At 35.8% G+C, this 27,535-nt stretch overlaps 1 protein-coding gene across 1 annotated transcript; it reads right to left on the reverse strand.

Annotated features, from left to right (window-relative positions):
- Positions 1–1,400: 1,400 nt before the first annotated feature.
- Positions 1,401–27,222, reverse strand: LOC145213203 (uncharacterized). Its single transcript, XM_080081433.1, has 23 exons — positions 27,141–27,222; positions 26,632–26,787; positions 26,441–26,563; positions 26,149–26,301; positions 24,453–25,157; positions 23,550–23,660; positions 23,041–23,196; positions 22,850–22,972; positions 22,559–22,711; positions 21,628–21,717; positions 21,378–21,385; positions 14,814–14,940; positions 13,973–14,155; positions 13,240–13,422; positions 11,414–11,596; positions 10,208–10,396; positions 9,126–9,317; positions 8,276–8,458; positions 7,982–8,164; positions 7,130–7,312; positions 6,835–7,017; positions 2,865–3,041; positions 1,401–2,001 (listed from the first exon to the last, which is right to left on the reverse strand). The coding sequence occupies exons 1-23, from the start codon at positions 27,220–27,222 to the stop codon at positions 1,991–1,993; spliced, it is 3,837 nt and encodes a 1,278-aa protein (XP_079937559.1). The 3' UTR covers positions 1,401–1,990.
- Between the last annotated feature and the right edge of the window lie 313 nt (positions 27,223–27,535).

A 27,535-nucleotide genomic window follows, 5' to 3' on the forward strand; every position in this document is an offset into this window, starting at 1 on the left:
AAACTCAAGCGTTTTGTCAATCCGTTGGTCGCGCATTGTTGCAAGACATATCGGGTCGCTTAATTGTGTAGACCCCATATCTACACAATAGATTTACTACCCAGCGGTTGGCGGGGCAAATCACGCTCTTGATCGAGTACTTCAAGTCAGAAAACTTGGCCGAATGCTTCCGGGTGAGCCGGACCCATATAGGCTACACGGATAAAAAGACCTTGAACGGAATTCGCTTTTGGGAGCGTCCTTGGTTTAAAAGCACCTGCTTTAATGGTAACTGGTATGTTGTGTATGAACAAAGCATATTTAAACCGACTGTTACGTTTCTGTTTTTTTTTACAACGCCACACAAACTAGGCTACACATAATGGACAATGTAGCTACTCTGGTCAACAACGAGAAAAAGTGGGCTAGAGTTAAAAGCATTTGTGCAATTTCAATCTGATGAAAAGGGTGAGAACGAGTTAACACCACGTTACGCCCGCAGACAGTCAGGTTAAGTTATTTTTCCGCACGAGCAGTAGGAGGAAACTGGTACAATAGGACATCTTTCCCAAGGGTACGTTTTGCACTATAAGTCGGATAAAGTTGGGCCTTTGTATATATAGCCTATTGTAATAAAATTTTGCCCAGTGTTATAACGCAACGTGGTTTACTTCGTTCCGTGGGACTCGGTGTTGCGTCGGTTGTATACGAAAATGTGTGCATCGGGTAAAGCATTGTTATTGGTGAGCCAGTGTATAAATATGAGTTTACTTCTCCTAAATGTCAATTACTTAACGGGTAAAATTAATTGGTCTTGATTTAACTGCGATGACCTAGTTTGTCATTCTGCTTTGTAATAATTGTCCTGTACATTTAGCCAAGATGCTAAAGTTGCATTGTTTTTTTGTTCCTGTTCTATCCCCATGTGAAACGTGCCCCATACTTGTATTGTCGCCAACAAAGATTTGGCATGGATTATGGACTTCCATAAAGGCGCATTGTGTTAACATGTCTTATTGTATGTTTAGGTGTGTCATATAGCAATCGTTGCCGAGTTGAATACCCGTGCTTTTTACTTCTTCCGGTTACCACAACAGTTGGTAGGATTTGTGCTTTATTTCTACATTTGTAGCGCAGTGTTTTATACTATTCTTTATGTAGAAACTGTTTCCTATCGTCTCCTTTGTTCTGCATTTGATGCGTGTGTTCAATAAGATCAGCAAAACACCCATCTGTGTGGACTGCTTGTTGGAGGCCTTCAGGAAGTTCGTTTTAATTCTCCCCACGTTCCATGCTTCTAGCCGGGGCGCGTTCACTGGACGTTACATAATTGATGAGATTGAATAAAAAATAAGTTATTTTTATTCAAAAAAAAAAACTTTGTTTAATCGTTTTGATCATACCATTTCAAAATTACCGCCAAAATTAAAATTCTCTTTTAGACAAAATTAATAAGCTTAAGAAGGCCACCATAAAACAGATTTTAGCCCCTCTTTACCTTACAACTTCGTTGTTCAGTGCAATTGAATCGCAATGTGTTCTTTCGCCAAGCGAAATAAACTTAACTTAGTGAAAACTATTCATGCTGCATTGGTTTGAGTTTTAACTAATAAGTTACACATAACAGCCAATCCGTATTTAAGGTCGGTCCGTATTTAAAATAAATCACAATAAAAACACAACGATCCGCACGTTGTTTCTATCGTAAAGTGTACATAAACACAGCGTTTTTTTAAATGGTGCAAATAAGTCGGTATGCTTTTTTAACGAGTGAAAGAATATGTGCTTAGATTTGCGAGAGACAAACAGTTAGCATAACCCAGATTTAACAAGCAAATACTAAGGTACAAAGGATTAAATAAATGATTAATAAAACAATGTCATGTAATTTGTTTTGAGCATATATTTCAAAGCTTTTTTGAACTACAGATGACTGGAAATGTTGAATAGACCGTTTCCATGAAAAACGACGACGTCTTTGACCGAAGTAGGTCACTTTCCTTGCAAAGCGTCAGCCTGGAACTAAAAAGTTTTGTAAAAAATCTCAACGGTATGGCAGTAATTTTTTTAAGATGTATACTTATTTAAAATTGGAAAGAAATAAAGTTTATTTCATTTCATCAGTATAAGATTAATGTGTTCAAAAATAATAAAATTCTGTAAAAAACTGGAAAGGTGGTTTTCCTGTATTGTTGATTTGCTTTGTTGATTTAAATTTTCATCATTTGGCATACCAACATGGTTGTTTTGTTAAGCAAAAACAAACGGGTACCCATAGACGTGCATTGTGAGATTAAATAATAGATAATTGGTGCGAATATATGTAGATTCTAAAAGAAACTGTAGAAAAAATCAATCTAAAATTTAAAACGTTTTGTCTGTAATTTTTTAATATCAGTAAAATGGTATACACCCGAAAGTAGAAGTGAAATATAGGAAAAAAATACTTCCAAAATAATCTATCTCTGAGGCGACTATTGCTGTCCACACATTTTGTTCTATGTTTAGGTAGTAAAGAAAAACAAAAAATGCATCAAACTCTATTGGAAATATTATCCAAGTGTGTGTTTACTATAAACTTTCCATAGTGCGTCCAAAGGGTTAAGTTTTGCTTGACAAAAATGAAACCGAAGCAGGTCTTAGGTGTGAAACCATCGCCAAAACTGAAAACGCCATGATAACTTAATAAAACGACATGGCATTGGTGGGCAAATACATTTCTAATCACCGAAACGTGAAACGTCTGTTTGGCATCAAGCTGAGTCCTCCCGATCTGCACTAACATGCCTTAATCGTAAACCAGTACAATTTGATATGCTTTTGTATTTAAAACCTCACATTTTTTAATCCTATATGATGATCAAAAAAGGTTTGTTACTGCATACCTGCTAAAATAAAACAAACTGGACTAGCAGTCCATGTTCCATCATTTAGACATGTTATTGGATTTGGTCCATTTAGTGCATGTGTTTCGCTGCAAGTGTATGTGACCGTATCACCTGGTGTGTCGGGAGGTGCTGGGGTAAAAGTTCCATCGGCAACTGTTGGAGGATCACCACATTCTAAATAATGCAATAGTTAAAAAGTTTGTGTTTTTATTAAAGCTGTGGTTCAGCATGTTTTTGCATAGCCTGCAAATAAGCCCGTCTAAAATACTTACATTCACTTCACAGCTACAATTTGTCCCAGTGTTTTTTCTTTGAAACTTTTGTTTTACATTTTAAATTAAAAATAAGGTTTTGATTGCACAGCCAAACTATCATTTTATAATAGGTCCCATAATAGGTGCAGTGATTTATAACCCTAATTGTTTATGCCAACAGAAACTCATTGGTCCATAAGTAGAGTTGAAAATTATCCATTTCAAAAAGATAACCACGATAAAGTTTGGTGTTGTAAGCTAAAACACAGTGACCAGTACTGGGCATAAAATATCATTCTATTAGATACAAATCTGATTCAATTAAAACTCTGTTTGAAGTTTGTCCAATTCAATGTTCTACTTTAAAGCAAAGGAAGTGTAAATAGACAGAAAATAGAGTAAAACACAACAATCAACACCTATAAATAGTAAATTTCACAAGCCTAATAAATTTAAATTAGTTTAAACATTGTTAAAAAAATCTTCAACTTTTATCCTCAAATTTAACAATTTTTCTAAATTTAATTCAATTCTGACATTGTTTAAACAATCACCCATTTTAGGTAGCTAGTGAGGTAAATGTTGGGGCTACAGGGCTAACCATGACAACTGACACCTATAGATGGTAAATTAAACTAGAAGGGTGGCTTAGCACATATTGCCATTGCATATACATTATAACCTACTTTAAACATTACTATATTTCTTACACTTATTTTATAATGGGTCCCATATTATCTACTGTCTTTATAACCTTGGTTGTTTCTGCAGGCAGAAACTCATGGGTGCAAATTGTAAATAATGCCCACACATGCTAGAGAGGTAATATTGGGGCTTCTGGGTTAAACACAAGAATTGACACCTATAAATGACAAATTCTACAAGCTGTCCAAATTTCATCTAATTCCGACATTGTTAAAAAAACTCACCCATTTTAGGGGGTTAGTGGGGCACAACTAATGGGGTTTTACACCCAAAAGTAAAAAATATGAAATTACAATGACCCAATCAACAGATATGTAAATTTTTATCCAAATCGACCAATGTTAAAATTTCTGGTCACTAGTGGTGTTTTTAGTAACATTTGTTGACACATCTGACGTCATAAAGCTGTTAACACCCCTCTAACCGGCATGTGCAAAAAAAAAGTAATGCACAAACACAAGTAGCATATTCTCTGCTACCTTTATCATACTGTTACTCCACAGATTTTTTTCGTTTGTGGTTCGCGGCAACATACAAAAACGTTTTAGATGTTGGGGGCTAGCGGGGTAAATACTGGGGTTATTAACTCAAACAAAGCGGATGGCACATCTACATAGCTGTATCTACCATCTGTGAAAGTTTCATCCAAATCCACCAAAGATTTCATGCCAAAAGTGCATGGAAACGCTTCGGCAGAAAAAAGAAAAAAACAGAGTGAAATCAAGATGTGTCCCCTTCAGGGAAGGCGACCCATAACAAGCAGTCCTAATATCTTCCTGATGGCATTGATTTAAAGACCACTAGAGGCGTTTTGAGCAGCAACTGGTATTGCTTATACCCACAACTGCAACCATGCAATACAGGTAAATTACGCAAATGTAAAAATGCTTTTCTACTCTATAACTATGACACCACAGGAACTTTCTCTGCAACGTATAGAATATGTTTTATACTGGGAGTCTAGAGGGGTAAATGTTGGGGCTATCAAGCCACACAAAACAAATGGCCTTTCTACATGACACCATCTAGCATCTGTGAAATTTTCATTCAATCCATCTAAGGTTTACGGCAGAAGAGGGTGAAAAAAAAGAAAAGGAAAAAACAACAAATTGATTAAAATCAAAACATATCACATTTAGAAAAGGGGCCCATAGTAAACAGCATGTTTCATACTTCTTATAATATTAATTGTCTTTGAACAAGATTGAATAAAGTAAAGGAAAATAAGGATAAATAGCGTCATATTTGGCAAAACAGGTTATAAAATTGCTACACCCAAGGATCAATACTGTTTCTTTGTTTCATGTCCAAACCAAAGGAACAACAAATGCTATTGGTTCTAAAACCATTATTTCTAAAATTTAGACCAACATAAACACAGGCTGGACAAGCAGTCCATCTTCCATGCTTCACATGTGATTGGATCAGATCCCTTAAGTCAGTGTTTCCCAACCGGTGGTACGCGTACCACTAGTGGTATGCGACGGCACTCCAGGTGGTATGTGAACATCTTTTGGTATTTTGCAATTTCCGTATTTTTGCACACAAATCACAAGTGATAACAAAATGTCTGTTACTGAATCCAACGGGTTACATGTCACTTCTATGTTTGCTCCAATTAACCCATTTAAGGTGCCACCAGTAAGGTAGGCATTGTTTGAAAATAATATGTCTTTGTTCTAATTATTTCGTAGTAACAATAACAAGCGTAGAGATAATGCGCCTTTAGTTGAATTAGTGTGCTTGAGAGTTGTAGTCTACTGTAGAAAGTGCGTTACAAACGTTTTGCCAATTTGATTTCAAAAAATGTAGAGGCGAAAGCATGACACTGGTTATCTAAAATAGGGATTCGTAGAAATTGAACACAGAGACGAGGTTCTCCCACAGTGCGTGGTTTACATGAAGACGCTCTTGAATAGTGCCATGAAACCAAGTCTGCTCAAGCGGCAACTTCAAACAAACCATCCTACAAAAAAGGACCAAGATCTTAGCTACTTTCAGCGAAAAAGCTAAACAGCAACGCATTGATAAAACAGGCACCGTGTACCAGAGGAGCTCTGGGAATGTAAAAGCTTCATTTGAAGTTTTCCTCCTGGTTGCCCAAAACATGAAGGCGCATACAATTGCTGAGTCTCTAATTATGCCAGTGGCGAAAATCTTGATTCGAAACGTGATCGGGGTGGATGCGGAGGCCAAGAACTATAGGTTTCAGTTGACCTATGTAAATTCGGAACAGCAAAACAGCAAAATAAGTTTAACAAAAAACACATATTTAAGGCAATAGGTTAAGATTATACAGAAGATGCAAACTAACAAAGTAAATAACATTCAAGTCTTGTTTGGTTTGAAGACTTGCAGAAGCCTGATTACATAAATAATACGAAATGCAGAGTAGAATAGAAAAAACAAATCCAGAAAGTGTCGCTTAAAATATTGATTAAATTTGGTTATTTTAACAATTTCTTGAGGAAAGGCTTTCAGGAATGAGTGATTAAGTGTTTTTTTAAATCAAAAGAAAATGTTTTTCAGCAAATTGTCGGTAATATATGAATAAATAAATAAAGTAAGGATAAACAAAACGATGATTAGGTGACACATATTGTCACATTGCTACATTCTAAACCAGAAGCACAAAACTTTACGATTCAAAGATCCTTTTGGACCAGTTTTGCTTGGTAAAAAAATACTGCGAGTCACAAAGCTGTTTTGAATTTTGAAATGCAACGTTTTTTTTTGTTTCATGACAATCAAATTTTTGTTATCAGCTGGTTTGTCAATGCATATTGTGTACACTGGTAAAACACTTTGATCAGCAGTGAAATTAAATTAATCTCCCTATGTAGCTTGAAATGTTTTGTTTTCTACAAACTGGTGTGCATCAGAATGATGAAAGAGCTGCATAGGAAAATTGTTCAAATAAACAAATCAAATAAGTGACCAACGAGTCACAGGTTGGTGACTCCTGTTGTAAACCAATCTTGTTTCTTTAACATTTTCAAAATGTTAACCTTTTAAAATGCAGGCTGGCCCAGAACTCCATCTTCCATCTGCTTCACAAGTGATTGTAGGAGGTCCCTCAAGTGTATGTGTAGTGCCATCAGTGCAACTGTATGTGATTGTATCTGTTGGTGTGTAAGGTGGTGTTCCTGGGGTGAAAGTTCCATCAGCAATAGTTGGAGGGTCATCACATTCTGTGAAAGAATGAGATTTCAATATAAACAAACAGCAATCGCAAACTGGGGAAAAGGCAAATTTTGAAAAACTTTTGTCTTTCTAAAAATTTCATATTTCTAAAATTTTCACCTATCAAAACACAGGCTGGTCCAGAACTCCATCTTCCATCTGCTCCACATGTAATTGTAGGAGGTCCCTCAAGGGAATGTGTAGTACCATCAGTGCAACTGTATGTGATTGTATCTGTTGGTGTGTAGGGTGGCGTTCCTGGGGTGAATGTTCCATCAGCAATAGTTGGAGGGTCATCACATTCTAAAAAGAATCAGATTTTAAATCAAACAAACAACAAACGTGAACTGGGGAAAAGGTAAATTTTGGAAAACTTTTGTCAGAAATATTTTCTTAATGAGACAGAGAGCTCTGTAAAACTATTAAGTTCAGTTAACATTTAAAAACTCAGTACAGCACAACAACAAAGATAGTTTAGCATAAAACAGATATTCAAATCAATAGATTGAGATCTCATAGGAGATGCAACACTAACAAATTAAACGACATTCTTTCTACTTTTGAAAGTCTTGTTTGGTTTAAAAAATTGCAGAAGCCTGATTACGTCATTAATATAAAATCCAGGGAAAAACAGAAAAGGGAATCTAGAAAGTGCTTTTCACTATATTGGTTCAATATATGTCTTTAAACAATTTTCCAGGTGGAAAATCTATCAGGAATATTTAACTGGGTGTTTCATTTGAAACAAAAACAAGTGTTTCTTGGGATTGCAATTACCAGGGATGTAAACTTGAAGTAAAGGTAAATGAAGAGAAATACAATTATTATTGAGTGAAAAATGTTATTACATTACTACATCAAAAATCAATCTAGTTTCTTTTATTTATGTCCAAGTAAGTGAAACAACCAACATGCATACTATTGGCTGCCAAACCATTCTAAAAATAGAAGAAATATTTCCTAAATTTTTACCTATCAAAACACAGGCTTGTCCAGAACTCCATCTTCCATCTGCTTCACAAGTGATTGTAGGAGGTCCCTCAAGCGTATGTGTAGTGCCATCAGTGCAACTGTATGTGATTGTATCTGTTGGTGTGTAGGGTGGTGTTCCTGGGGTGAAAGTTCCATCAGCAATAGTTGGAGGGTCGTCACATTCTGTGAAAGAATGAGATTTCAATATAAACAAACAGCAATCGCGAACTGGGGAAAATGCAAATTTTAAAAAACTTTGTCTTTCTAAAAATTTAATATTTCTAAAATTTTCACCTATCAAAACACAGGCTGGTCCAGAACTCCATCTTCCATCTGCTCCACATGTAATTGTAGGAGGTCCCTCAAGGGAATGTGTAGTACCATCAGTGCAACTGTATGTGATTGTATCTGTTGGTGTGTAGGGTGGCGTTCCTGGGGTGAATGTTCCATCAGCAATAGTTGGAGGGTCATCACATTCTAAAAAGAATCAGATTTTAAATCAAACAAACAACAAACGTGAACTGGGGAAAAGGTAAATCTTGGAAAACTTTTGTCAGAAATATTTTCTTAATGAGACAGAGAGCTCTGTAAAACTATTAAGTTCAGTTAACATTTAAAAACTCAGTACAGCACAACAACAAAGATAGTTTAGCATAAAACAGATATTCAAATCAATAGATTGAGATCTCATAGGAGATGCAACACTAACAAATTAAACGACATTCTTTCTACTTTTGAAAGTCTTGTTTGGTTAAAAAATTGCAGAAGCCTGATTACGTCATTAATATAAAATCCAGGAAAAACAGAAAAGGGAATCTAGAAAGTGCTTTTCACTATATTGGTTCAATATATGTCTTTAAACAATTTTCCAGGTGGAAAATCTATCAGGAATATTTAACTGGGTGTTTCATTTGAAACAAAAACAAGTGTTTCTTGGGATTGCAATTACCAGGGATGTAAACTTGAAGTAAAGGTAAATGAAGAGAAATACAATTATTATTGAGTGAAAAATGTTATTACAATACTACATCAAAAATCAATCTAGTTTCTTTTATTTATGTCCAAGTCAGTGAAACAACCAACATGCACACTATTGGCTGCCAAACCATTCTAAAAATAGAAGAAATATTTCCTAAATTTTTACCTATCAAAACACAGGCTGGTCCAGAACTCCATCTTCCATCTGCTTCACAAGTGATTGGATTAGGTCCCTCAAGCATATGTGTAGCAGAATCAGTGCAACTGTATGTGATTGTATCTGTTGGTGTGTAGGGTGGTGTTCCTGGGGTGAAAGTTCCATCAGCAATAGTTGGAGGATCATAGCACTCTACAGATCCTAACAATACAAGTGAAGGTGCAAAAAAATACAGAACTTTTTAGACATATCAGTAAATCTTACATTGTGTTAAAGCCTGTGCGCATATTAATTTATAATTTATTACCAAAACAATTTATTTCTTGTAACTTTAGAATATCTTGAAATTTAGAAAGGTGTAATCTAAAATTAAAGCAATTGTTTTTCTGCTAAAGACAAGCTGATGGGTCAATATGTGAATTTAATCATATAGTTTTTCTGTGATCCTAACTGGACTGAATAACAAAGAAAGCTTTGTATTCGAAAGCAGTTATGTGATAATGAAACAACAAGCACTAATGCACATTAGAAAACTGAAATTTTTGCCCCTGTAAAAGGGCAAAAAAAACATCTTAATTTTACAGTAAACAATCTGTGCTTTTTTAAAGTCGCCACATTTTTTAAGCAAATTTCAGTGGAAGGGATTCAAATTTATCGCAATCTCTTAATCATGAATTCCATGTTATTATGGACCAAGTTCTACACAACAAACTATCATAACTGCTTAATGATGTCGTGTGTTATTGCATATTTAGCTGAACTCCTGAAAACAACATGGTAAAAGGGAGTCACTATTACCTACAATTGTTTGTGACACAATAAATGAACTAAGAGATTAAACACCAGAGGTAAACATATGGGTTAAAGATTAAAACTGGTTTGATAGTTGCAAAACTTTACTGTAATGAAAGTTTTAACATTGAAATGAAAAAACTTTTGGTTAAAACATTGAAATGTGGACAGCTGAAAAATAAAAACATTTTAAAACATTAAACTTTTGACTACATTTTCAGTCAACCTGGTGGGTTTTATTCAGGGGATAGTTTAGCCGACACTGAACAAGCATGATATTTGTTTTCGTAACAACATACCTATTGCAACACACACTGGACCAGAAGTCCATCTTCCATCTGCTTCACATGTAATTGTAGGAGACCCCTCAAGTGTATGTGTAGCAGAATCAGTGCAACTGTATGTGATTGTATCTGTTGGTGTGTAGGGAGGTGCTGGGGTGAAAGTTCCATCAGCAATAGTTGGAGGGTCATAGCATTCTACAGATCCTATCAAAACACATTTAAAAATAAATTTCACTTTCTGTTCAATATTTGTAGGCATTTTCAACATTTTGTAAGAAATTAAAATGCTTTTCCTGTTATCCAATACTGTTTTAGTCAACATTTACTAATGCAGTTGTCTTATAAATAATTTTATGAGACGACAAATCTCCAAAATAAAACTGTAAGGCACCATACGTTTTTTGTATCTTCAAATAATTGGCAGAAAAAAAACATGCCTTCCTATAAACAGAAGTTTTTCTTCCAAAGAACACATGTATTAATACAACAAGATAGCTATGTCGCATTATAACCCTAGTTCTCTGGGTGTTCGAGCTGCCTTGGCTGTTGCTGCAAGCCTTAGTTACTAATCTTTGTGTGGCGTGGAAAAATGATTAAATCATTACAGGTATATAATTTTAGTTACTGTTATGTTTAAATAATGCTGTTGCACACAATGAGGCTTAAAGGTCATGTTTTATGCTTTGAAGTTGTGTTTTTGAATGATTCAGTTTTAGCTAACATTAGACTGAATTATTAAGAAAGCTATGTGTTAGCGAGAAGCTATATCAAAAGCAAACAAACATAAACCGGCAAAAACACTTAAGCAAACATTCAAATTAGTGGGAGGGCAAGATTGGAATATATGGTGGGGCTACAGGGTAAAACACAAAAATTGAAACCTATATAAGACACATTCTACAAGCTATACAACTTTCAGCCAATACTGACATTGTTTCAAACACTCACTAATTTTAGAGGGCTAGAGGGGTAACTGAAGGGGTTCTACACCCATCTGTATAAAAATCAAACCACAATGACCCAATCAACAGTCAGGTAAAATTTAATCAAAAGTCAAATTGGCCAATGTTTCAAATCTTGGCAACTAAAGGACATTTAATACAAGTACTTTATGTTCTGTTGCCTTTATTACACTATCCAACTAAAGCCACCATTAAACCTGGATGCCAATGATTGTCAAGCTCTCAAAAAAATTAGGCAAAGTGTCTTTACCGTGCATACCTATTGCAACACAAGCTGGACCAGCAGTCCACCTTCCATCTGCTTCACAAGTAATGGTAGGAGGTCCCTCAAGTGCATGTGTAGCAGGATCAGTGCAACTATATGTAATTGTATCTGTTGGTGTGTAGGGTGGTGTTCCTGGGGTGAAAGTTCCATCAGCAATAGTTGGAGGGTCATCACATTCTGTAAATAATCAGACTTCAAATTAAACAATGAGCATACCTAAAGTGGGAAAAATGAAATTTTGAAAAGCTTTAGTTAAAAGCATTATTTTAGTAAATAAAAAATATAGTCAAATGGGGTAAAAAAAAACATTTTGCTGAAGTTGGGGTAAAAAAAACAATACCCTCACAGCTAAACCAAAAATTATTTTTAATGATTTTTTTTTCATAGGATGTATTTATTCTGTGCCTAAACAATAAGCCATAAACCATTCTCAGATTTTGATTCTAGGCAATGTTCTGCAGGTTAAAAGAACAGCAGTAAAATTCGTATGTTAAAAAGTCTTCCTTGGCTGGCTTCTATATTTTTTCAGATATCTTGTTGTTCGTTTTTACCCCAAACGGTTCTATAGGAATGGGGTAATAAAAAACTATGTATCTTTTACACCCAAAAATTTTTTTGGGCCCAAAATTTTTTATTTGTCACCTAGAAGTTTGAAAAATAAAAAAGTAAGCCCATAAAACATGTACTTAAACCAAAGCTGTATGAAATTGCTTTGGGGGCGCAGTTTTGGAGGAAGTTTTTACCAAAAAGTATACCTGCATGGCCCAAAGCACAAATTAGGGTCCAGGCCAAAAGAAAAATGCTACGAAGTAAGGAAAAAGAGGTTATCAATTCATTTTGTGGCAATTCAATCAGTTTGGGGTAGAAAATTAAACTTTAGTTCAATAAAGTTTTAAGTTACATGACCGGTCAGCAAGTGGGTGAGCTCTATTTAAAGCTAGTTGCATACGAACAAAAGGCTGCTAAATGAAAAAAAGGCCAAATCAAAGGCAATAAATGTAGTGCAATAAAGGTACAAAGCCATGGAAAGTCTTAGCACCAATTTAAAAGTGTTTAATTAGTTTACAAACAGTTTGCTAACTGCTGTAAGTTTGGTTTGCAAAATTTCGAAAATAAAGAAATTTATGTGCCTTGTGTTTTTTTGGCTTATTCATTGTAACAAAGTTATTATTGAAATTTCTGTCTTATCTTCGACTTTAAGATGGTTCATTAAGTTCACATATTTAAATTGAAGTTCCAACTGTCACCTAATTTTTTTTTTAAATGGTCCTGATGTCCACTTGTTGTTTTTACCCCGACATTGTTTTTTTTTGTACCTTTTTCGGGTTAAAAAAGACAACAGTTTTTGTCAAATATTTTATTAGTTTTTTAGGAAAAATCAAAAACTTGTGACATAACTATAAAAGTAGTCCCATCAGCTTTGGTGGGAATAAAAACTGACCTTTTGTTGCCAAAAATAAAAGTTTGGCAACAAAGTTTCAAAAAATTGTTTTTTTTCACCCTACTTGACTATATGTTAATAATACTAATATCGGGAGTAAAAGGGAAAGATGAATCCAGAAAGTGCCTTTCATAATATTGGCCTAATTTACTTATTTAATCAATTGTTTTAGGGGTTATTCGTTTAGGAATAATTTATTAAGTGTGTTTTTTTTTCAAATAAAAATCGAAAGCAAAAGTTTCTCAGCAGATTAGTTGTCGGTAATGTATGGTAAAAGAAATATAAATTGAGGACAAAATATCATGATTGATTTAAACATGTTATTGCATCGCTACATTCTAAACCAATTTTATTTCTTTTCCATTTCTAACATATTTACCTATCAAAACACAGGCTGGACCAGCAGTCCATCTTCCATCTGCTCCACATGTAATTGGATTAGGTCCCTCAAGTGTATGTGTAGCAGGATCGGTGCAACTATATGTAATTGTATCTGTTGGTGTGTAGGGTGGTGTTCCTGGGGTGAAAGTTCCATCAGCAATAGTTGGAGGGTCATCACACTCTGTAAAAGAATCAGATTTCAAATTAAAAAACAACAAACATGAACTAGGAAAAAAAAAATTTTGAAAAAACACATCTTAGAAATATTCTTTTAATGAGATTGAGAGCTCTGTAAAACTATTAGTTTCAGATGGCATTTAAAAATTTGGTGCAGCACAACAACAAAGTTAGTTTAGCATAAAAAAATTAGTAAAAGCAATAGGTTATCGTCTGAAAGGAGATGTCACACTAACAAAGCAAACAACATTTTTTCTACTTGTGGAAGCCTTGTTTCATTTGAAGAATTGCAGAAACCTGATTTTTTAAAAAAGTCAATAATACAAATTCCAGAGTAAAATAGAAAGATGAATCCAAAAAGTACCTTTCATAACATTGGTTTAATTATTTTATTTGAACAATTTTCCATTGAGTGTTTTTTTAAATGAAAATCAAATGAATGGAAAAAGAAGTATAAAGTGACGATAAATCAAATTATGATTGAGTTAAACATGTTGTTGCATTGCTACATTCTGAACCAATCTTGTTTCTTCTACATTTACAAACAAAATTACCTATCAAAACACAAGCTGGACCAGCAGTCCATCTTCCATCTGCTCCACATGTAATTGTAGGAGGTCCCTCAAGTGTATGTGTAGCAGAATCAGTGCAACTATATGTAATTGTATCTGTTGGTGTGTAGGGTGGTGTTCCTTGGATGAAAGTTCCATCAGTAATAGTTGGAGGGTCATCACATTCTGAGAAAGATTTCAAAATCAACCCAAAAAAAACATATGGAGTGGGCAAAATGAAATTTTGAAAAGCTTTTTGTAAAAATATTTCCTAATGAGACAGAGAGCTCTGTAAAATTACTGGGTTCACATTTGAAAATTCGGTACAGCACAACAGCTAAAAGTAGTTTAGCATAAAACAGATATTAAAAGCAATGTGTTAAGATTATATAGGAGATTGCGACACTGACAAAGACACAAAGTAAACAAAATTCTTTAACTTTTGGTAGTTTTATTTGGTACAAAGCATAATGCTGTTTTTATTGAAGGCCTGTAAAATTCTATGATGACATTATGGTGACGTCATTATGTGTGAGACGATACGGGTTCTGAGCTTCTGACGTTGTTCATTATATTTATGAATATCGTTAGGTTATGTCAAAGGGTAAAGAAGTTGTAGAGTTTGGTCAAAAAAGTACACCAGACCCATGATGCCAACAACCAGAACAACATATCAATGATGGGATCAAAAGAGCAGGGGTCACCAAACTTTTTTCACAGCGGGCCGGACAAGTTTAGTGATGATTAGCGAGGGCTGCATAGTTTACAAGCCTTGACGTAGTCTTTCAAAACTCCCCCGCGAGGCGATTTTTTATCGTCCCGCCAAGAGATCTTTCTACAATACCATTCAAAGTGTGGTGATGCAACTGTTGATTTTCAATGTTATCCCCATCTTCAAAGCAGTATTTGTATATTACGTCACAAGTGATCAAAGACAATCGTTGGCAAACAATTAAAACTTGTAGTCTTGTCTATGATGTAACACACCGTCATAGGATCTTTTTTGTACGTTGTAATCCTATGAAACCAGATAAAATTAATTTCACATGTTGTTGCAGGAAAACTTTCGCCGGGAGTAAATTAATTTTTATAAATTAAACGCAAGCAAACCAAAAAATACGGTCGCGAGCCAAATGAAATGACCTCGCGGGCCGGACCGGGCCCACGGGCCGAAGTTTGGTTGACCCCTGATAAAAAGTAACGTTTGGGTTTAAATTCAGCCACTGAAGAATTTATTACATACAGCCAAAATCGGCCAAGATATTTTATGCGAATAACTCTTCTGCAAAACCAAGCAACAAACCCAGTTTATAAAATCTGACGTTAATACGTCACGGTTAAAGTAAAAGTTACAGGTAATAGAAAAATCAACCCAAAAAAAACATATGGAGTGGGCAAAATGAAATTTTGAAAAGCTTTTTGTAAAAATATTTCCTAATGAGACAGAGAGCTCTGTAAAATTACTGGGTTCACATTTGAAAATTCGGTACAGCACAACAGCTAAAAGTAGTTTAGCATAAAACAGATATTAAAAGCAATGTGTTAAGATTATATAGGAGATTGCAACACTGACAAAGACACAAAGTAAACAAAATTCTTTAACTTTTGGTAGTTTTATTTGGTACAAAGCATAATGCTGTTTTTATTGAAGGCCTGTAAAATTCTATGATGACATTATGGTGACGTCATTATGTGTGAGACGATACGGGTTCTGAGCTTCTGACGTTGTTCATTATATTTATGAATATCGTTAGGTTATGTCAAAGGGTAAAGAAGTTGTAGAGTTTGGTCAAAAAAGTACACCACACCCATGATGCCAACAACCAGAACAACATATCAATGATGGGATCAAAAGAGCAGGGGTCACCAAACTTTTTTCACAGCGGGCCGGACAAGTTTAGTGATGATTAGCGAGGGCTGCATAGTTTACAAGCCTTGACGTAGTCTTTCAAAACTCCCCCGCGAGGCGATTTTTTATCGTCCCGCCAAGAGATCTTTCTACAATACCATTCAAAGTGTGGTGATGCAACTGTTGATTTTCAATGTTATCCCCATCTTCAAAGCAGTATTTGTATATTACGTCACAAGTGATCAAAGACAATCGTTGGCAAACAATTAAAACTTGTAGTCTTGTCTATGATGTAACACACCGTCATAGGATCTTTTTTGTTCGTTGTAATCCTATGAAACTAGATAAAATTAATTTCACATGTTGTTGCAGGAAAACTTTCGCCGGGAGTAAATTAATTTTTATAAACTAAACGCAAGCAAACCAAAAAATACGGTCGCGAGCCAAATGAAATGACCTCGCGGGCCGGACCGGGCCCACGGGCCGAAGTTTGGTTGACCCCTGATAAAAAGTAACGTTTGGGTTTAAATTCAGCCACTGAAGAATTTATTACATACAGCCAAAATCGGCCAAGATATTTTATGCGAATAACTCTTCTGCAAAACCAAGCAACAAACCCAGTTTATAAAATCTGACGTTAATACGTCACGGTTAAAGTAAAACATAAATCAGCCAAGCGAAACAATTAATTCGTGTTTTAACACGAAGGAAAAGATAAGACTTAAAAGTCATAGCGACCACCTTATAGAACGTATTTATAATAAGTCGAACATTATATGACAGGCCTACTCAAATGGCCGACTGCGGTCCATATTCGGACCATTGAGGCGTTGTATGTGGACCTCGACGGGCATAGCGATTCTAGGAGAACGACAAGGAGCCCAAAGTATTTCCAAATCTGAGATTTGTGCCACTACGACAAACTGTAAACTGGTCCATTTATTCACTACACTATTAACGAAACGGCGATTGTTTGCGCACTAATGTATCTATGACGTAATAAACTGAAGTTTGAAGTAATCCTGCAAAACTAGATAAACTGTTTTTGTATGTCGTTTCGTGCCAATACTTTCGCGAGGAGTAAATTGACGTTTAGTGCCCAATTCCAGCTTTTGTTTTGTTGACAGAAACATTCGGCTTGAACAAATTTGTTGATCGTGGACCACAATTTTTCTATTACCTGTAACCAGGGGCGGCTCGTGCGAGGGGGCTGCGGAGCTGCAGCACCCCCTAGATATTTTTACTTAATATTCCTATCACAATATTACAGATAACTTTCATTAAATTCTATTTTTTTATTCTTTAGCAATATATAATAAGTATAAATTCCACCTTGGTCGGCATTTTTCCCCTTTTTTAAAAAAAATTATGGCATTAATATGTTATCTATGGTGGAGCTGCAGCTCCAGTTTCGTGACGATTCATGACGTTTGCAGTTGTGCGCATGCGCACTTGGAAAAGCTACATGCCAGGCAAAATAGGCGAGAGGGGGTTGTGGCTCGCGCAGCCCCTCCAGTGACGTAGCGCTGGTTGTGTTGTCTGCTTCGCGTCAGTGAGCTCCAAAGCCAAACCCGTGTACTATATTCTTAAGTTCGGTAGTGAGTACAGTTAAATAATTATTTTGCCATCGTATAATTTAGTTGTTTTAAGGTTAGTCGTGACTTTTTAAGATGAATGTAAGTGGGTTTCAGTTTTTGCAGTTATGACTGAATTAAATAAGTGTATCTAACACCTTGAAAAAGAAAAACAGGTCATCTAACACCTTGAAAAGTCACGATTAACCTTTATATTAAATAGCTGAATTATAAAGTTTTAAGAAAATATGGGATAAAACATCTGCTACTCCAATGCCATGCAGGAAAAGGGGTAACACTAAAAGCAGAAAAGCAGGAAATTAACACTAAAAGCATAAAAGAAAGGAAAAGCAGAAAAAAAGGGAAATTTGTGTTTTCTAAAAGAGGGAAAAAATAATTCCAGAAAAACAGAAATGAGTGAAATACTTGATTCATAGGATTTTAAAATACGAAAAGCAGAAAAAACGCGAAGTGTTTCTTTACTTGTCTTTTTGCCATTCTAGCTCGTAAAAACCATTCGAAGTGTTCTAATAGCGTTCTGTTCTATATTGATTGTATCAAAATGCAGAAAAGACGGTAAAAAACAAATAAAAAACATTTCTTGTTTACAGTATTCGACACAATCGATGTAGAACGCTTTTACGAGTTAGAAAGGGGCTCTTTCAAAATTCACAATCTATAAAATGTTTAGGGTCTGGGTAAAGGTTTATAATAAAAATAACACTATAATTTAGTTTTAGATTCCCAGTTTAGACTTAATATTCTCATGTGTGTTTAGAGTGGTACTCATGAAAATTAGGTTTAAAAGGTATCTAAATTAAATAATAAAGTTATTTGTATTACAATCCCTCACCTTGACCCTAATAGCCCTAGATTACGTATTTTAGAGTAGCCCGTTAGAAAGGCATAAAAAACAAATAAAGTAACATTTCCAGTTTTCTGCTTTTTGTATTTCGAAATCTTATGAAACAAGAAATTTCACTCTTTTCCTGTTTTTCTGGAATTATTTTTTCCCTCTTTTAGAAAACACAAATTTCCCTTTTTTTGCTATTCCTTTCTTTTCTGCTTTTAGTGTTTATATCTTGCTTTCCCTGCTTTTCCATTTTTCTGCTTTTAGTCAGTTTTAGTTCTTAATGCTAACAAAGAAAAAAAAAATTGTGACTGTGAAGTTAAATGCCTTACTGAAATTCAGGCAATATCAAATGCAGAACAAAGCAACAGGATTTTTGAAATACCTGAGTAAGGACAATTTCAAGTTTGGGTTTCTTAACACACCATGTGGACAGTATTTGCAACCAAGTGCAATCATGTGTATTGATATAATGGACATGTACTGTTTGTCTAAACAGTAGCTGCTAAATTGCTTCACAGGAAGTGTTTCTTAAGAATGAACATTCTACAGACAAGATAGTAGTGGCCACCAAGCACATCCTATTGTTGACAAAGAAAAGCTAGTTACTGAAATGAAAATGTTCATGATTACTTTGAAAAATAATCTAGATGATGTTTTGACAAGTGAAATTAATAGGATGAAAAATCCTTTTTGCCGTTTCCATGAGTCCTTCAAAGGCAAAACAGTTCTTTTTAACACTGAAAAGGATGCAAACCTTTGTCAGGAACACCATTATTTCCCAAAGACTTGCACTTGCAGTGCTAGTACTACTAAATAGAAAAACAGTTTCTCAGTTGTCATTTGGAATCAAGGAAGAAGCTATCAATTATTATGCCCAAACTATAACTTTATGATTCATTTTGGTTGTAAAAAGGAAGCACAATGTTTAATAATATGGTTTAAATTTAAGTGAGAGTGTTGTAAGTTTTAAAGCTTGAAGGAGTTTTGCACTTAAAAAAGCAATTATAAGCTATTTGCCAGCAAATAAAGCAGCAATTATAGCAGTTAAGAATCTGAAAGACAAGTAATAGTCTGTACACAAAAATTCAAAAAAGATGTTAAAATAAACAAGTTCTGACACAAATGTAAAGTGGTTGTTAAATTTGTCAGTTATGATACCAATAAACAGCTGTATGGCTAGTTTTTTGTGTGACAATTATAATCTGTCAAGTGTCATAGAATATGTTGAAAAAGCTGACTGTGACCATAAATGAAACATGACCATTTTTTTTAATGTTGTCCAACTGAAATACTTTGACCTTTTTCAAATCATTACTTTTTTTCTGATTGTTTTTTTTTCTATATTCTTGTTGTGTTTTACGGTATTTACAACCGCTTAGTTTCGAGTCTGTGTCACGTGTGTTTTTGTTCCACATTATTACTGCATGTTATGGTGTTTGGCCGTCGCTGTGCAAGTAAACAAAATACACAAATGATATCGTCTGCTGTTTACACTCGTGTATATTATTGCGGAACAAAAATTACGTCACAATTGAGTTGCTAATTAAGATTTGGATTACTTGTTTTTCTACTCAAAACAATGGCTAGAAAACTATAAATGTAGGTTTTCTATATATTGCCAACTTATATATGTTCAATAAAGGCTAAAATTTTGAGCAGCACCCTCACAAATTTTAGGCACGAGTCGCCACTGCCTGTAACCAAAATAGGCATGTTGCATTTTCATTATTTACATATGTGTCCGGACCTTTTGTATTTTTACCTTTTTTTATCTGGACCGTTCACAAAACTAATTGAGTATCCCTGTTATATGATATTGTTTCTCAACCAACAGAAGCTGTATTTTTAAGGTCTTTTCGACAGGGATAGGTTTGCAAATGTTCGCAAAGCTTGTGCAAACGTGAAATAGCTTACACAGCGTTCATTTATTTAGGCTTTTTCCTGAAAGTTTGACTAGTTTCTGTGTCATACCCGAAAACAGAAACTAAATAAAAAGCAAACGCCATATGCGACCAACGATGTTTGCACGTCTTCCATCGCAGCGACAGGCAGCGGAGTTGCCGCCTAATTAGTGTTAGCATAATTTAACTTGCACACAACATTTTTACAAAACCAGCGGTATGTTTTTTCGTGGCGTTTACCAACGTGGTATAAACCGAATCCTATTATCCTGTTCAAATGGACATTTTGAATTCACACACCATAGAATCAAAATTTTCCAGGATGGGTATTTTAGTTGGCAGAATAAAACAACTTTCAAATCAACTCACCGGTTTCTAAAGACTTTTCAGTGTTTTTTTCCGGACACAAACATGCAAAATCAGCGAGTAAGTTGACGCACGTACAGGTATTTGCACATAGGTTCACGAAGGAGCAAACATCAAAAGCTGTAATAAGAACTAAGATGCACAAATTAGGCTACGCCTACAGTTTTCAGTTGTCTGGGAGAGTCAGTTATTTTTACGGCAAGACAAACGAGTGGTCATAGTTAATTTTTTCTGCTTTTTTCTCAAACATTTTGTTTTTTGAAAATGAATTTTGGGTCTCTCATTACATCGAATTACCAAAAATGGTAAGCTTTAAATTAAGTTTAGTTCGGAGAAATGTTTGAGTAATATAACACAGCCGAGTGTAAATTAACAGGGATTCCAAGCGGTTGTAGGACAGTGGTATAGGACAGAAAATTATTTTCCTCTAGGCCAGCGGTTCCCAAACTGGGGTCCGCGGTCCTTTTGGGGACAATTTTGGGGGGACCGCGAAGCGGTTGAAGTAATTTTATAATCTTATTTGGCGTCAGTTTGTGCCACTAAATAAGTTTAAATCAAAGTAGAGTTGAAAATCGATTGTCTCCATTGCTAAACAATGGCCTTTATTGAATGACAACTATCAAAAATGCAATTGTTCGCGCACAATTGTAATGTTTTTGTCCTGTTTGTGATGTCACATGCTGTCTTTAGATAATTGTTAAGCGCAATTTAGCATAACTGGCTAATATCCTGCAATCAACTTTCGTTTTTATGAAATACACATTTAGGCTTAAGGACCGCGAGCTCTCGAAATAATGACAAAGGGACCGTTTTGAAAAAAATATGAAAAAGTTTGGGAACCACCGCTCTAGGCCTAATAGACTACATAGTAAGCTAAACGATACAAAGATTATTTAAAATTGGGTATCAACTTTCCAGGTCTTATTCCCAGAGCTAAAATGTCTATTTTAAAACACGTAAATGCTTCTCCTCAAGTTTTAAAATTCCTTCATAGGAAGGGGCTCCTCCCCGGTTGGGAACCACTGGCTTAAGGCTACCCACACACAACCTATTCGGACACATGCCACGAATACAGACCATAGGTTGCCAGCCCCTGCTTTAGGTGATATATTTACCATCGAATGAAAACCAGTCGGTGTTGGTCGTGTTTGTGCCGTTGTAAGCTTTTGCCTCCATCGCGTAGATGACAACCTTGCCACCAGCGTCTGTTAAAATAAAGTACGCGTAAAAGCATGTATTTTTTTCTGAGGCAGCAGATTTGAAGAAGAAAGTTATTGGCATAACACAGTAGAATTAAACAAATAATATGGCCTACACAGCTACGTCGAATTTGAGAAAAGTCTGAACCAGGTCATCAGTAAGTTTTAAACCAACCACGACCTGTTCTAGAGTTTTATACCGGCCTTGATTTGTTTGTCTATTTGCATAATGCATAAAAAAAAACGCTTTGTCTATATTACCTTGCTCGCAATGACTTAAGTCATATGAATTCATATGTTAGTCAGTGCCGTAACATGACAATGTATTATCAGTCGCAACACAATTCGGTAGAGCTACTAACGCTATAACCCACGTCAATGGCACATTTAGCTAAGTTTCGCTAAGTGGCGCATAAGCTGAATAATTTATTTAGCAGCTAAAGAGGGTATGGTTGGGAAGTAAGTTTTTGAAAAAAACTGCATTAAGAACTAAATTTCTAAAGTTAGTTTCATTGAATTTTTAATGATAACAGCTAAAATTCTTATTGATAATAGCCTCAATCCTAATAGCACCAACCATCAGCATATGTTGAGATATACCGTTTTCAATAGGATTTGCGCTCTTAGCGCCACCTATCAAAAAGTTAGCTAAATGTGCGACTGACGTGTTAGGATGACGAACGGAGTATCATTATAAATATTGTAACAGAGTAGCCTATTGCAGAACTAAGCACGAGCGATGACTAATACGCATAATTCAGGAGTATATGGCTTAATGGTCGAATCGTATTTTCCAATAGTTCCAGCTTTATCAAGTGGCAACTGTTTTTAACGTAGTTTTACTGACCAGAAATTTTTCCTTGCTTTTTCGCTGCAGCGCAGACTGAGCTGTTGGTGAAATATTTTCCACTCGTGTACGTGTAAGAAGCACCGGTGCACTTTGCCGGACAGTAGACATGGGTAATCGGTAATTCGCAGTCGCCAGTTGTCGCACACGTCACTAAAAATTTTACACTACTCAGACCAATGCCAAGTGCAATAATTTGGGAATCATACGACCAAATATCATATTTACAAGCATTGCATTTAAAAAAAATGTTATTCAACTTGACATTACAATATTAAATCATATACTCACTTGAAAAGGTGTAGGAGTATTCAATTGTAGAACAGGTTTGAGTTCGAACACCGTTTCTCTCTTGTCCGGACAACAAAGATCCTTTGTCTAGATTGCGAAAGACCTGAACAAGTCCACCAGAATCTAAAGCAGTTTTAATATCTGGTCTTAAAACCGGATTTTGTTTTTGAAACTCATTTGGTTTCACTCACTATCAATCCGTTGGTCGTGCATTGCTGCAAGACATATCGGGCCGCTTGCGTAGACCCCATTTCCACACAACGACGGATTTTCTTCCCAGCAGTTGGCGGGGCAAACCACGCTTGTGATCGAGTGCTTCAAGTCCGAAAACCGAGTCTTGCACGTTACTGAGAATAAACATAGTTAGGATATAAAGTAATTGGCGACAATTAAGAGTTTAAAAACTGATTTAAACTTGATGAGTAAAACTGGAATTGTTACTCGAGGTCAACTGTTAATCACGAGTTCAATTTCTTTAGCCCGTATATCATCTATTTACAATTTGTGCACTGTATATTTTAGCAACTTTAACATCCAAAATTTGGAAAGCTTTTACCGGCTTGATAAGGTGACTGGTGTCAATCGATTCAGATATTTCATTGATTAATCAAAATAGTTTACCAACTCGCCAACAATAGTTTTGAACAAACGTGCCATAAATTGCAGTTGGGGATATTAATTAGTTCTCAACTAAAGTTACCTGCTTGTCCCATAGAAGGTGAAGTCACAAAAAGGCCAGACACGAATGAAAGGACTAAGCCCATAACTTGAAGTGAATTCATATTCGTTTTATTGTTGTCTATTACAATGCCTATAATAGAAATTAAAATACAAAATTAAAAGATTTTGAATTGCTGCATTGTTCTGTTTAGAATATTTACTACAAAAACAAGCTTAAGTAGCAGTAGCTGAACATAGGAATGTGACACTATTATAGTTTTCCGAGACTGAGGTCGCTTATTCATAAACGCGGCGGTGTGCATTTTAACAACACGGCATTCTAATTAACGAATCATTAAATAATGATTCGCACAGCAAACAGGTAAGCTAGTGTAGCGGTTTACAGATGTTTTCTCACTTTTAACTCGCCTCTAAAAAGAATCTGAAAAGCATGAAAAGCACTAAAATCGTCTTTGATGACGGGTGCCTATTACGACGATACGGAACATTCAGTTGGCACAGGAGGAACGGCGAAATTTACTGTACTTCGAAAAATCTTTCAGCATTCACCTCCAAACACGGAACTTGAAAACTGACAAATAAACTGTCATGCATGTTGTTTACCAATTTGCTAAGCTGATGATTTAGAGAGTGACGCTATAAACAAGTTGTCATCCAGCGTTTACTGTTGTCATATGTGTCCAATGCGTAACTGCTTACTAATTTAATTGCGATAATTACTTGTACATAAAGCCGAAAACAACAGAAACAAATTTATATCAGTTATTAAGCTTTGTTGATTCAAATTTTTTGCATTGAAATGTAAGTGGATTTGTTTTTGCACATTGTGCAAATTCTCCTTATCAAAGCTGCTTTGATCCAAACGCGTAAAACGTGCGATTCTAAGTTATTTTGAAACCGAAGCACCTTCTTCAATAGTCACCAACAACTATTTTGGGGTGTTCTTCCTCAGCTGACTCATTTTCTGAGCCAGAAGGTGAGTCATGGCTACTTGCTTCCTGAAATGGTGTCACTTTTTTGTTCAGGCAGTTATCTACATGCTGTTCAATCTCTGTTAGAGGCGTCTTTATGTTGCAAACTGGACACCTTCCCATTTTAACACTATTTGAACAAAAAGGCTTCTCAATAAATTTAGTAATGTCCTGATCTTTGTTATGGCTTGTCCCAATATCCTCACTTGATAAGCTACGTTTATCTGTGCAAAGATACAAACAAATCCTTTGGTATGGTTTTCCCACTTCCTCTTTGTATTTAGAAATGGTAAAGTCTTCTTCACTACCTGGCATTTTAGCTACTGTTCGGCCATCTGGGTAGGCTAAAAAATGTTTGTGACTGGTTCTGAAGCTTGCATCATAGTCTATCCTTTTCTTAATTGCTAATTCAAAAATGCTTTCAGCTGCAGCACTTTTTACAACCCGAAGGCCTAACATTTTGCCCCGAATTATAGAAACACTTTCTCCATTCTTTTCCATCAACCCTATATTAATATTTACAATTTCATCATTTGAACTTCTCACTTTTTTGAGGACCCTGTAGGACTGAGACTGGCGTTCACAAGATTTTCTTTTTAAGAAGTTTTCAAAAGATATTAAAGACTCATCATTTTGCGAGCTTGTAGCAACTGGGGCTGAACAATTAGGGCAAAATTTGTAATCATCTTTTAAAGAAATTCCACATGTGCAAAACATTTTGCTACCTTGCTGTTAGTGCATAAAATAAAAATACATTATGCTAAAGAAGAACACATAAAATGCTTTTTTCTTTCGAGCCAAGCAATATAAATATACTCAAAACTATTTGTCGGAAAACTCCTCCACACGTACTTCGACTTCGATGCATAATTGCATATACAGCACGTCCATGCTTTCGGACTTTGATGTGAGTCACGGTCCATGTGTTCTGACTTTGGGGTGCGTGTCATGGTTTTTGTGTTCTGACTTTGGTGTGTGTCACGGTTTTTGTGTTCTGACTTTGGTGTGTGTCACGGTTTTTGTGTTCTGACTTTGGGGTGCGTGTCATGGTTTTTGTGTTCTGACTTTGGGGTGCGTGTCATGGTTTTTGTGTTCTGACTTTGGTGTGTGTCACGGTTTTTGTGTTCTGACTTTGGGGTGCGTGTCACGGTTTTTGTGTTCTGACTTTGGGGTGCGTGTCATGGTTTTGGTGTTCTGACTTTGGGGTGCGTGTCATGGTTTTGGTGTTCTGACTTTGGGGTGCGTGTCATGGTTTTTGTGTTCTGACTTTGGTGTGTGTCACGGTTTTTGTGTTCTGACTTTGGGGTGCGTGCCATGGTTTTTGTGTTCTGACTTTGGTGTGTGTCATGGTTTTTGTGTTCTGACTTTGGTGTGTGTCCTGGTTTTTGTGTTCTGACTGTTGGGTGTGTCACTAGATTTGCGTGTGTCACGAGTTTTGTGTTTTGCACTTCTGGGCCACCGTAGAACTAAGCACGAGCGATGACTAATACGCATAATTCAGGAGTATATGGCTTAATGGTCAGAACGTATTTTCCAATAGTTCCAGCTTTACCAAGTGGCAACTGTTTCTTACTGTAGTTTCACTGACCTATCACATCATCACAGTACGCCAGGCCCTTGAAGGCCATACCGAATCATTTCACTCACCTAGAATTTTTTCTTGCTTTTTCGCTGCAGCGCAGACAGAGCTGTTGCTGAAATATTTACCACTCGTGTACGTGTACGAAGCATCGGTGCATTTTGGCGGACAGTAGACATGGGTGATCGGTAATTCGCAGTCGCCAGTTGTCGCACACGTCACTAAAAATTTTACACTACTCAGACCAATGCCAAGTGCAATAATTTGGGAATCATACGACCAAATATCATATTTACAAGCATTGCATTTTAAAAAAAATGTTATTCAACTTGACATTACAATAGTAAATCATATACTCACTTGAAAAGGTGTAGGAGTATTCAATTGTAGAACAGGTTTGAGTTCGAACACCGTTTCTCTCTTGTCCGGACAACAAAGATCCTTTGTCTAGATTGCGAAAGACCTGAACAAGTCCACCAGAATCTAAAGCAGTTTTAATATCTGGTCTTAAAACCGGATTTTGTTTTTGAAACTCATTTGGTTTCACTCACTATCAATCCGTTGGTCGTGCATTGCTGCAAGACATATCGGGCCGCTTGCGTAGACCCCATTTCCACACAACGACGGATTTTCTTCCCAGCAGTTGGCGGGGCAAACCACGCTTGTGATCGAGTGCTTCAAGTCCGAAAACCGAGTCTTGCACGTTACTGAGAATAAACATAGTTAGGATATAAAGTAATTGGCGACAATTAAGTGTTTAAAAACTGATTTAAACTTGATGAGTAAAACTGGAATTGTTACTCGAGGTCAACTGTTAATCACGAGTTCAATTTCTTTAGCCCGTATATCATCTATTTACAATTTGTGCACTGTATATTTTAGCAACTTTAACATCCAAAATTTGGAAAGCTTTTACCGGCTTGATAAGGTGACTGGTGTCAATCGATTCAGATATTTCATTGATTAATCAAAATAGTTTACCAACTCGCCAACAATAGTTTTGAACAAACGTGCCATAAATTGCAGTTGGGGATATTAATTAGTTCTCAACTAAAGTTACCTGCTTGTCCCATAGAAGGTGAAGTCACAAAAAGGCCAGACACGAATGAAAGGACTAAGCCCATAACTTGAAGTGAATTCATATTCGTTTTATTGTTGTCTATTACAATGCCTATAATAGAAATTAAAATACAAAATTAAAAGATTTTGAATTGCTGCATTGTTCTGTTTAGAATATTTACTACAAAAACAAGCTTAAGTAGCAGTAGCTGAACATAGGAATGTGACACTATTATAGTTTTCCGAGACTGAGGTCGCTTATTCATAAACGCGGCGGTGTGCATTTTAACAACACGGCATTCTAATTAACGAATCATTAAATAATGATTCGCACAGCAAACAGGTAAGCTAGTGTAGCGGTTTACAGATGTTTTCTCACTTTTAACTCGCCTCTAA

Source organism: Phallusia mammillata, chromosome 2, assembly GCF_965637545.1.
Source record: "Phallusia mammillata chromosome 2, kaPhaMamm4.hap1.1, whole genome shotgun sequence".
In the NCBI taxonomy this organism is placed as follows: Eukaryota; Metazoa; Chordata; class Ascidiacea; order Phlebobranchia; family Ascidiidae; genus Phallusia; species Phallusia mammillata.